The sequence below is a fragment of the Penicillium brevicompactum genome, assembly GCF_028827555.1.
Source record: "Penicillium brevicompactum strain IBT 35665 chromosome Unknown utg000007l_segment0_segment0, whole genome shotgun sequence".
Lineage (NCBI taxonomy): Eukaryota > Fungi > Ascomycota > Eurotiomycetes > Eurotiales > Aspergillaceae > Penicillium > Penicillium brevicompactum.
Window position 1 is genome coordinate 407,271 of NW_026623210.1, and position 11,332 is coordinate 418,602.

Here is an 11,332-nt window from a genome sequence, read left to right on the forward strand (position 1 = left end):
ACCGCCTTTGATCTATATCCTACTCTGTACTCCGTACACTATGTACATACTACAAAAGACTTCATTGATAATCATTTGGTTGTCTTATTGAATTTTTAGTGATCATGATCGCTTCCGAAAACAAAACAGGTCATGAAAGAATTGTGAAAACGCTCCAAAATCAAATGCAACCCAAAATGTAGTGTCTAAGCTGCCCAAATTTGCCAATAAGCATGATCAGTGACTGATGTATTGGAAAATAGCAGAGACGTCCTGCTCTCCAGTCTCTTGGCGCAGAAGCAGGTCTTGAATCTGGTTCAACGGGCCTTGCTCGCCAGTGTTGACAAAATGATTCCACGAACTCGTATCTCCATACAGCATCGCTGGAGCCTTGATGTATTGCGTGCCATCGGGTCGACATCGCTTGCATTTGAAAGTATCATGTGTATCACTGCGAGTATCCGGCTTGAATTGGAAGAGTTCTCGTAGCGAATCCAAGGAGAAGTGGCGTTCCACATCTTCCGCAGAGTCAACGACACAGGTCGAAAGAGACTGTTTGTGAGATTGGCGCTGGAATATCTTCTCTTCGATTGAGCCGGTCGCAATGAAACGGTAGACGAAACAGTCCTTCTTTTGTCCGTCTCGCCACACTCGTGCCAACGCTTGCTGATCGGCAGCCGGATTCCAATCGGGATCGAAGAGCACCAGCCGGTTGGCGCCAATCAAGTTCAAACCGCATCCACCAGCCTTACTACTCAGAAGGAACACAAACTCTGGGCCATCCGGGTCGTTGAACTTGTCAACTAGTTTAGTGCGCTTTTTGATATTCATTGTTCCATCAAGCCTCAAGCAACCATAAGCACGAGACCGGCATAGTTTCTCGAACAGATCCAGCGTTTGGGTGTAATTGCTAATGAGAACGATCTTGTCGTTGGTGTCTTGTCGAATTCGGGCCAGCATGCGGTCAAGCACCATCATCTTCCCTGAGTACCAACTCTTGATCTCTCTGTCGCGGCCTCGAGCATCAGGAGGCGTGTAGTCTTCGGGGAAAGCATGCTCGCATCCTGGCAGATCCTTTTCCAAATCAAGAAGATCCGGGTGATTGCAAAGCTTTTTCAGAAGACCAATTGCTTTCAGTGGCTGACTGCCCTTTCCACGAAGCAAACTCTTGATCTCTGGGCTTTGAATGAAGTGGTTATATAGACCGCGCTGGAATTGCGACATGTTGCAGAATACAACATGCTCATACTTGACGGGCAAGTATTTTGAGAGGAGCTCATTAGTCCGGCGGATGATGAACTTGTTGACAACCCCAGACAACTCTTTCAACCGTTCATCTCCCAGCTTCTTTTCCTCATCTGTGCCTTCTGCATCTCGGCCCTTTAGGATGGGCAATTCAAACTTCTTTCGGAACTCCATTTGGGAACCAAGAACGTTTGGATTAGCGAAGTGGAGAAGAGCAAAGTATTCGGACAAGTCATTCTGGATGGGAGTTCCTGAAAGAATTACCCGACGGGTGACATTGAGTTGGTTCAGGGCCGTCCATGTCAGACTGTCCTTGTTCTTCAGACGGTGGCCTTCATCACATAGCAAAAGTCCAATAGGCGTATCATTCAAAGTATCCGCATACATGCGGAGTGTCTCGTACGACACAATGAGAACCGGTCTGACGATACCACGCCCTGATGCGATTGCCCACTGCTTGATTTGAGCTATAAGCTCTGCCTTGGTGGCCTTTCCATCTATTGCGAATGGTGTTGTGGCATCCTTTCCAAGCCATTTGACTAATACCATTAGTTGAGATGTTCGGATCGAAACGAAGCATCACTCACCCAATTCATTAGCCCAATTCCCGACCAAACTCGAGGGACATGCTATAACGCATTTCTGGATTGTAGTTTTCCCTGCCTCAGATGATTGTTTGAGAAGTGTCCACATCAACGCGATGCATTGAAGCTGCATGAGTCAGAGTCAACAGTCAAAAAATAACGATAGCTTGATTCGACTGAACGTACCGTTTTGCCCAGTCCCATACCATCTGCCATAATGCACCCATTGGCATTCTTGTCAACCAACCCAGTAACGCATCGATAAAGGAACTATTCATTTAATTGGGGTCAGCTTCGATCCCATAAGAACTTCGATATGAGACCATACCTTCACGCCCTCCACTTGATGTGGCCTAAGAACTTTGCACAATCTCGGATCGAGAACAACAGGCACCTTCGGCCGTTCTTCCACATCCTTCTTGAGGCCCAGGATATCAGCCAAACTTTTATGCATAATCGGTTCATCAATGGTCGGAGTTTCTTCTGAGGGTGCTTCCAAGCTTTTGGGCGCGGGTTCTTCAGCAACGTCATCCACCGTTGGGTCATATAACACAATAGCAAACTCTCCGCTTGGATCATGCAGCGGCTTGACGACAAATGTCGCACCGCGTCGCATACCCAATGTCGGGGCAGCCCGCCCAGCGCTGTACTCGCCTGTGTCTTTGTTCAACAACGGAACCTGAAATCGAGATCGGAAGGCCGTATCCTTATCCCTGGGTTTGAAGACAGGGAACTTATTTGCCTCTCTCGTTGCCAGAGCGAGTCTATCCTCGTTTGTGTACGGTTTCTCGCCATCCTCGACACTTCCATCGGCATTGGCGTAATTGACCTTTCGCTTCTTTCTCGATGGCTTCTCGGATGCTCGTGTTGGCGTCGCAGTTCCGGGGCATTTGAAAGGCCTTACTAAGCGATCGACCGAGGTCTGTGAGTTCACCGATTTGGGTTGTAGAGGGGTCTTGACGCCGCCGTCGCCACCAGCCGGTCGTGATCGATACCTTTAAGACCATATTAGTATCCCAAAGAACGGACGAAGGTGATATATCTCACATCAGACCAAATTCCAAACGAAGATATCTCCAAAACAACGCCTGTGCAATGATAAAGCTTTGATAGTTGTAAAGTTCGATGTTCAACGCGCTCCTGCCTCGCGTCAGCCTAGGCTTACAAACACCAAAATGTCACGCTTTCACGTGATCATCGGTGCCTTATCCTGCTTAGTCATGACCTGGGGGTCGCCAGCACCCCACTATCGGGGAACCGGGGGAGCTTCAGAAGATGGCTTGGGTATTTCCTTGTTCTTGGGTGACCCCTGTGCTATCTGATGGCTGCCGACTTCTGGGCGGGCTACCTCAGCGGAGCCATTGGCATCATCATTGGCAATCCTCTTGATGTTATCAAAGTTCGGCTGCAGGCCGGCAACGTGCATGCAGACACGTCGTCGTCCAATCTCAGCCGCTGGGAAAGAGCAGGTTCTCTTGTCCGAGGTCAGTCACCTTTGATTCTTAACGCCGTGGGGCTTTATCGAAACAATCTGTTGATTGTTGCTATAGGTGCCGCTGCTCCGATATTAGGTTATGGAGCTCTAAACGCCATTCTCTTTGTGGCCTACAATCGATCACTGAAAGCTTTGGACGGGTCTATATCCGATCCCACCAATCCGGTGGGGGCCTCCGCATACAACATCTGGCTTGCGGGAGCCGCTGGTGGACTGGCTAGCTGGACGATCTCGTCGCCGACAGAACTCATTAAATGTCGAGCACAGCTAGATCGCCGGCCAGAAGTGTCGTCGTGGGCGGTTGCCAAGGATATCTTCCGTACGCGCGGATGGAGGGGGCTCTATTATGGTGGAGGGATTACTAGTGCCAGAGATGCAATTGGCTACGGATTCTAGTACGGAACACACACGCCACCCCCAGATACCCCAGAGGAACTTAATTGCTGATCTTCGGCAGTTTCTGGTCTTATGAACTTTGCAAACGATTTATGACTTCTGATGATGACGGTCAATATCAGGCCGCTGTGAATATTTTGCTTTGCGGTGGCATCGCTGGCGTTGTTACTTGGGGCTCAGTATTCCCTTTGGATATGATCAAGACAAGATTGCAGGCACAAACTCTTGGCCATTCTTGCGGAACCGAAGGCCAGTTTTTGTTGCAGCAGCGACAGACACTGAACTCTTTCCAGATTGCGAAAGAAACCTACCGCGCCGAGGGCATCAAGGCATTCTACCGAGGTCTTGGGGTATGCAGCGTCAGAGCATTCATTGTCAATGCCGTCCAGGTATGTTTTTTATGGGTCATTGTGGTAGATCATAAGCTGAGATTCGAGCAGTGGGCAGCCTACGAATGGTTGATGAAGAGCTTCAGTCAATGGGGCACACAGGTGAAGCTCCAAGAACCCACGGTGGGTCTGTGAATATGTTCAAACCGGAGCGATGGAGCTAGAGGAAATAGACATGTCCGGACAAATAAAAACAAATACCTACCGGAACCCCGTTCAGGTTAGATTCTATTTGGTATTGAGGGATTTCTATTGGAAATACTGGGAAATATTGCTGGTAAGGAGGTAAATTTCGCTCAGATGCCGTTTTCGCCGAGTGTCGGCAGTTTCAGAGTTCACCCGAAAACCGGAAGAACGGACTGCCGGCGACTATCGGCAATATAAAAAAAATTGCCTCACGTGAGACTCCACCGATATGCATGAAGGTATTGAGGAATCCAACGTCGGTCTATATGGGAAAAACTTTTGTAGGTCGATTTGCAGAATAGATGATCGTGGTCGCGTCGCAAAGGTTGATATTATCCCAGAGGTCGGAAGGTTGCTGGTTTATTCCTTCATCAGGTCCGGATTCTCTTCTCGCTTGCCATTGTCGACGACACCGAGTCCGATCGCGCGTTCGGCGAGTTGTTGGCTGTGAGGCTCTTCCTTGAGGATCTTGAGTCTGAATAGAGAAGAAAGCGCAACTTGTTAGCTATGCGACGTGCTATTGGGGATGTGATATCGTGATATCGTCAAGACTCACCTCTTCTTGTGGTTCTTGCCCTTAGTGTGAGCCTTGAGGTTGTACTCGCTCTCAAACCATTTTGAACATTCCAAGCAGAAATGTCTGCCCAGGCCAGGCAGGTCCTCTACATCCTTGGAGCTCTTGTATTGCTCCAAGTGACGGGGAGACTTGATGTCGGCGAGGACTTGATCATAGTCTCTGGAAAAAGGTTAACATCGGGATCGCAGCAAAGACACACGTTGTACAGTGCCGAGGGTGAACATACCTGGTGCGACGCTTGTTCTTGATTTGCCTGAGAGCACCCATTGTAGCTGATAACCGAAATACCTCGGAGCTTCAGCCGAATAATGTTATCAAAATAGATGGTAAGGGTAAAAAATAATTATCACCGATTTCCGGAGTGAACGGTGAGGAAAGCGGGTCAGTAGTGTGAAGGGCAAGCAACAAAGTCGTGGAACGAAATTTCCGCTGACTGTGGGCCACGGGCAGCGATTCAAACGCCCGGGCTGTGATTGGTTGGCTATCAGACACGGCCTCTTGGCGGCGATGCGGGATTGTCGTCGGCACGCCTCGGCTCAATCGGTTTCGTCACTTGCCGTATATCCTGTATTTAATGACGTATGCATGCGGTAAGTTTTAGCTATGAAGTACTCCGTACTACTAAGTAGTTAGCATGGAATTTATCACTGGGTTTAAGATATATTGCAATGTTTACATATCAACAGCTAGCTGATTTTAGCTATGTAGCGACACGAAGAGCTTCCAGCTCTATGGGCATCAAGCTGGGGCGATATTCTCAGCCGTCAAACCCACATGCCGAGTCCAAGCAGGGTTGCATATGGGGTACAGGCCGAAACTAGAACTGAACACATTGACCTTTTGCCCTTGGTCCGAGATGAGTGACCAAGTCCTTGTAATTGGAAACTCCGTGATTGGTGGCCGAGTTATACCCGTCACATGCCTTGTATCGCCCTTACAACCCCGGGACACCCGTCCCCAGACGAACCACGCCCTCTCTGCTGTCCAGCGCACATGGAAAGGGCAGAAAGCAAGGGGATGGGGATAGGCCTCAGCGCATAAGGTCATTCTGCATCCCATTTTTCACAGTAATTATTATAAATTCTCGGCCTAAAGCAGCGTCTATCAAAATGCCCAGCCCTTCTTTGCCGTCGCATGCGGGAGGCTTAGCCCAATACGCTGTATTGTATCGCCCTGGTAACAGCGGTTACGGCTCTATGCCCGGGCCCCGTAGAATCTTTCTCCCACTCAAAACCAAGCTTTCGTCCTCTTCTTTCTTCCTGAACTCTTCCTCTCTCATTCCACTCTCCACTCTCATACTTTGGTGAAGGTGGTTACTTGCTCTTGGATGTTCAGTCCCATCTCATAGAGCTTGCATCATGATCTCCACCCGCCTTGCGCGCGCCGGTGCGCTGGTAAGTCTTATATCCCTACATCCTCGGCTCTGTGCGGCCTATGCTGCTGAACAGAGTCGGGGGGGATGGTCAATATGAACCGAAGGCTAACTCACTTCCCACTATAGGCCCCCAAGTTCCGTCTTGTAAGCAGCAATCAGACACCCAAGCTTCAGCCACACGTGGCGGGTTATATGCCGGCTTTGGCATTAGCCGCGGCACCAAAAAAAAATGCAGTTACTGACTTGTCAATGAATAGCTTTCCGGAACTCGGGCCTACGCCACTGATGTCCTCGACAAGAAGGTCGAGATGACCAACCAGGAAACTGTGAGTGGCTGCCAGACTAGCGCCTAACGGAGCGGATCGTGGAGTATGAACAACCAACAGTGGCTAACGCATTGGATATCAGGGTCACTACATTAACTACAAGAAGATGTCCGAGAACCTCGACATCGTTCGCTCGCGTCTGCAGCGTCCTCTTACCTACTCCGAGAAGGTCCTCTACTCTCACCTTGACGACCCTCACGGTCAGGACATCCAGCGTGGTGTCTCTTACCTCAAGCTCCGCCCCGACCGTGTTGCTTGCCAGGATGCCACCGCTCAGATGGCCATTCTGCAGTTCATGTCCGCTGGCATGGACCGCGTCCAGACCCCCACCACCGTCCACTGTGACCACTTGATTGAGGCCCAGGTTGGAGGTGAGAAGGATCTTGCTCGTGCCAACGACATCAACAAGGAGGTCTACGACTTCCTTGCCTCCGCCACTGCCAAGTACAACATTGGTTTCTGGAAGCCCGGCTCTGGTATCATTCACCAGATCGTTCTTGAGAACTACGCCTTCCCCGGTGGTCTGATCATCGGTACCGACTCCCACACCCCCAACGCCGGTGGTCTCGCTACTGCCGCCATTGGTGTCGGTGGTGCCGATGCCGTCGATGTCATGGCTGGTCTCCCCTGGGAGCTGAAGGCCCCCAACGTTATCGGTGTCCGTCTCACCGGTAAGATGTCCGGCTGGACCACCCCCAAGGATATCATCCTGAAGGTCGCTGGTCTCCTCACCGTCAAGGGTGGTACTGGTGCCATCATTGAGTACCACGGTCCCGGTGTCGACTCCCTGTCCTGCACTGGTATGGGTACCATCTGTAACATGGGTGCCGAGATTGGTGCTACTACCTCCATCTTCCCCTTCAACGACCGCATGTACGACTACCTGAAGGCCACCAAGCGTCAGCACATTGGTGACTTCTCTCGCGACTACGCTGCTCAGCTCCGCGAGGATGAGGGTGCCCAATACGATCAGCTCGTTGAGATCAACCTCGATGAGCTCGAGCCCCATATCAACGGTCCCTTCACTCCCGATCTCGCCACTCCCCTCTCCCAGTTCAAGCAGGCTGTTAAGGACAACAAGTGGCCCGAGGAGCTCAAGGTCGGTCTGATCGGTTCTTGCACCAACTCCTCCTACGAGGATATGTCCCGCTCTGCCTCCATTGCCCGTGACGCTCTTGACCACGGTCTCAAGTCCAAGTCTCTGTTCACCATCACCCCCGGTTCCGAGCAGATTCGCGCTACCATCGAGCGTGACGGTCAGCTCCAGACCCTCGAGGAGTACGGCGGTGTCATCCTTGCCAACGCCTGTGGCCCTTGCATCGGTCAGTGGGACCGCAAGGACATCAAGAAGGGTGAGGCCAACTCCATCATCTCTTCCTACAACCGTAACTTCACTGGTCGCAACGACGCCAACCCCGCCACCCACGCCTTCGTCGCTTCTCCCGACCTGGTCGTCGCCATGACTGTTGCCGGTACCCTCAACTTCAACCCCATCACCGACACCCTCAAGGACAAGGATGGCAAGGAGTTCAAGCTTAAGGCTCCCTCCGGTGACGGTCTCCCCACCCGTGGTTACGATGCTGGCCGCGACACCTACCAGGCTCCTCCCGCCGACCGTAGCGCCGTCAACGTCGCTGTCTCCCCTACCAGTGACCGTCTCCAGATTCTTGCTGGCTTCTCCAAGTGGGACGGCAAGGACGCCACTGACCTCCCCATTCTCATCAAGTGCCAGGGCAAGACCACCACTGACCACATCTCCATGGCTGGCCCGTGGTTGAAGTACCGTGGCCACTTGGACAACATCTCCAACAACATGTTGATCGGTGCCACCAACGAGGAGAACGGTGAGGCCAACAAGGTCAAGAACTACTTCACCAAGGAGTACGATGCCGTCCCCGCCACTGCCCGTGACTACAAGGCTCGCGGTGTTAAGTGGGTTGTCATCGGTGACTGGAACTACGGTGAGGGTTCTTCCCGTGAGCACGCCGCTCTCGAGCCCCGCCACCTCGGTGGTCTCGCCATCATCACCCGCTCCTTCGCTCGTATCCACGAGACCAACCTGAAGAAGCAGGGTATGCTTCCCCTCACCTTCTCCGACCCCGCCGACTACGACAAGATCAACCCCGAGGACAAGGTCGACCTCCTCTGCACCGAGCTCCAGGTTGGCAAGCCCATGACCCTCCGCGTCCACCCCAAGGACGGTGGCGCCGCCTTCGACGTCTCCCTCAGCCACACCTTCAACGAGTCCCAGATCGAGTGGTTCCACGATGGCTCTGCCCTCAACACCATGGCCCGCAAGGCTTAAACTGCTCCTCTCATGACTTTCCATTAAATCCTTCAAATGTTCCGTTATCACGGCCATTTGTGTAAACTACGTTCTCTTGTGTGTTGAACAATTCAGATACATGTCTGGAGGGTAGGATGTTGCAGACATTGGGTTGTCTGTGGTGTCTGCATCCCTCGGGCATACGAGGAGTTGCGCTCTGGGAAAAATTATGATCTTGTGTTTTTGTAGGCCTGCACGGCCTTGCGTTGATTCCCGATATTTGGGTGGGCTCAATGGATATATCTTTTTGATTTTTTTACATCGTTTTCTGTGTGTTAGAAATGGCATGCATGCATTGACTTCAAACAATCTTCTCCTTCGTAAAACGTATCTACTGTAGACATTGTTCCAAGGTTGGTTTCGCTGAAGGTATACTCCGTACATGCCGACACCACGCCAGACATAGGCAAATATCTACTTCCAATATTCCTTTGTATCCATCTCAAACTAGCCAATCTTGGTTCCAAAGCTGTTCTATTCATCTACTTGGGGATTTTATGAGGTCAGCATAATCACATTTGGGGGATATCTTCACTAGCGGACGATAGAGGCATTTCCCCCGTAGCCGAGGCTCAGCCCCGCGTTAACAACCGTGGAGAGCCGACTGCCTGAACTTCGTATCTGAACGCAATAAGCTCACCCAATCTCGTCAGCGTGGTATTTCCATCTCAGCCACAGCACAATCTCTTCCTTATTTTTGGCATCTGTCCGTGGGCCACTTCAATTCGACACCTTGGTCAAGACTACACATTGCCAGTTCCTCAGACACTTGTTGGTTACTGTCGGTGTCACGAACAAAGTACAGACCTCTGAATCTACCGAATATTTTCAAACAATGGCCACCCAGCTTGTGCATCTCCCAGAAGTGGAGCGCCTCAGCGCCTCCGTGGTGAGGATATTAGCCGGAAACCCGGGAAAAGTGAGTATCTGGCTCCAAAATATATACAAGGCATCCCTCTGCCCGACTCGATCACGGCAGAAGCTGACAAGCCACGGCGGCTAGTTCACACTTCAAGGTCAGCACTTAACCTGCAGATGTCCTATTCAGACTGCACTCTAACCCCAAATCAGGCACAAATACTTATCTAGTTGGTCGCGGGCACCAACGCATTCTCATAGACACCGGCGAAGGAAGACCGACATGGATCAATAACCTCCAGACGGTGCTCGCAGAAGAGAAAGCTACCGTGCACCAGGCCATCCTCACTCACTGGCACGGTGATCATGTCGGCGGATTACCAGATCTACTCAGAATCTGCCCCCAGGCACAGATCTTTAAGCACCAACCAGAGTCATCTCAGAATGATATTCAAGACGGCCAAACCTTTTCTGTCGAGGGCGCCACACTAACCGCCCTACATACGCCAGGCCATACAGTCGACCATATGGTCTTACTACTGGACGAAGAGAATGCAATGTTCACAGGTGATAGTACGCATGATCCCCTCCTCCCTCAAATCTATACTATACCACCATTACCAAGGCCGAAAAAAAAACTCACACTAGCAGATGTCTTGGGCCATGGTACGGCAGTATTTGAAGACCTCAAAACCTACTTGAATAGCTTGCACCGAATGCGCGACCGGGCCTCCGGTCGCGGGTACCAGGCCACGGCGCGGTGATTGAGAATGCGAGTGCGCGAATCACCGAGTACATCAAGCATCGGCAGCAGCGGGAAGATGAGGTGCTGCACGTGCTAAAGTACGGATCACTGGAGGGGACAGTGGTGGACATCCAAGGATGGACGCCTCTTGAGTTGGTGAAGCAGATTTACAAGGATATTCCAGAATCATTGCACCTACCGGCATCGCATGGAATTGCGCTGGTGCTTGAAAAGTTAGAGAGTGAGGGGAGGGTTGTGAAAAAGGACGAGAAATGGATTTTGAGCGAGAAGTCGGCTTTGTGAATGAGATATTGAAATAGTATATGGAAAGGCTTGAGTGTGAATATTGGGTGGTGAGGTGAAGATGTAGCAGACCAAGGCAGATTGGCGGCAGACGTCAGCGGTCGGTCATGGCACCAAAGCATGGAAGTACAAGACAGTTGGGAAGGACCCGATTCTGACTCTCTGACTGGCTGGCCTGAGATGCCTAATATCTCTCTCTTCTTTATTTTTTCCCTTCTCTCTCTCTTTTCTACACCTTCATGTAAGTGCTAGTGAAGAACTGCCATTTCCAAGTTATCGGAGTGACGCCAGGACATTCCCTCCACCCCCACCTACCCTTTTTTTTCTTCTCTCCCTGAGCTCATCCCCTCGAGGACTTAACCTATTTGCATTTTGCGCATGGAGATTGTGAATAAGCTATCCAGCTGCACTTCCTCGTTCTCTCTCTTCGAGCTCTTTGGAGATCGTTCGTCATAGGTTGGTGATCCTCCCCCGCACGAGACACCGTCTAATCGCATTTCTTTGGGAAACCACAGCCTCACCCCCAGCATTCGGCATTCGGCATTCAG

At 51.2% G+C, this 11,332-nt stretch overlaps 5 protein-coding genes across 5 annotated transcripts; 3 read left to right on the top strand and 2 right to left on the bottom strand.

The window, feature by feature from the left end:
* Positions 1-216: 216 nt before the first annotated feature.
* On the bottom strand, positions 217-3,030 carry N7506_010904 (DNA-dependent ATPase RAD54; the record flags this gene model as incomplete). The annotated part of the gene is made up of 6 exons (XM_056960197.1): positions 217-1,763; positions 1,812-1,935; positions 1,995-2,078; positions 2,137-2,803; positions 2,856-2,948; positions 2,999-3,030. 6 exons carry the CDS (start codon positions 3,028-3,030, stop codon positions 217-219), a joined length of 2,547 nt encoding a protein of 848 aa, XP_056806352.1.
* A 99-nt stretch (positions 3,031-3,129) lies between these two features.
* Positions 3,130-4,223, top strand: N7506_010905 (uncharacterized protein; the record flags this gene model as incomplete). The annotated part of the gene is made up of 3 exons (XM_056960198.1): positions 3,130-3,698; positions 3,761-4,088; positions 4,140-4,223. The coding sequence occupies 3 exons, from the start codon at positions 3,130-3,132 to the stop codon at positions 4,221-4,223; spliced, it is 981 nt and encodes a 326-aa protein (XP_056806353.1).
* A 411-nt stretch (positions 4,224-4,634) lies between these two features.
* On the bottom strand, positions 4,635-5,118 carry N7506_010906 (putative C2H2 finger domain protein; the record flags this gene model as incomplete). Its single annotated transcript, XM_056960199.1, has 3 exons — positions 4,635-4,749; positions 4,831-5,010; positions 5,078-5,118. 3 exons carry the CDS (start codon positions 5,116-5,118, stop codon positions 4,635-4,637), a joined length of 336 nt encoding a protein of 111 aa, XP_056806354.1.
* A 1,091-nt stretch (positions 5,119-6,209) lies between these two features.
* On the top strand, positions 6,210-8,857 carry acoA (aconitate hydratase ACO1; the record flags this gene model as incomplete). Its single annotated transcript, XM_056960200.1, has 3 exons — positions 6,210-6,245; positions 6,484-6,552; positions 6,635-8,857. 3 exons carry the CDS (start codon positions 6,210-6,212, stop codon positions 8,855-8,857), a joined length of 2,328 nt encoding a protein of 775 aa, XP_056806355.1.
* An 856-nt stretch (positions 8,858-9,713) lies between these two features.
* Positions 9,714-10,784, top strand: N7506_010908 (uncharacterized protein; the record flags this gene model as incomplete). Its single annotated transcript, XM_056960201.1, has 5 exons — positions 9,714-9,797; positions 9,882-9,894; positions 9,950-10,309; positions 10,388-10,410; positions 10,443-10,784. The coding sequence occupies 5 exons, from the start codon at positions 9,714-9,716 to the stop codon at positions 10,782-10,784; spliced, it is 822 nt and encodes a 273-aa protein (XP_056806356.1).
* Positions 10,785-11,332: the final 548 nt, after the last annotated feature.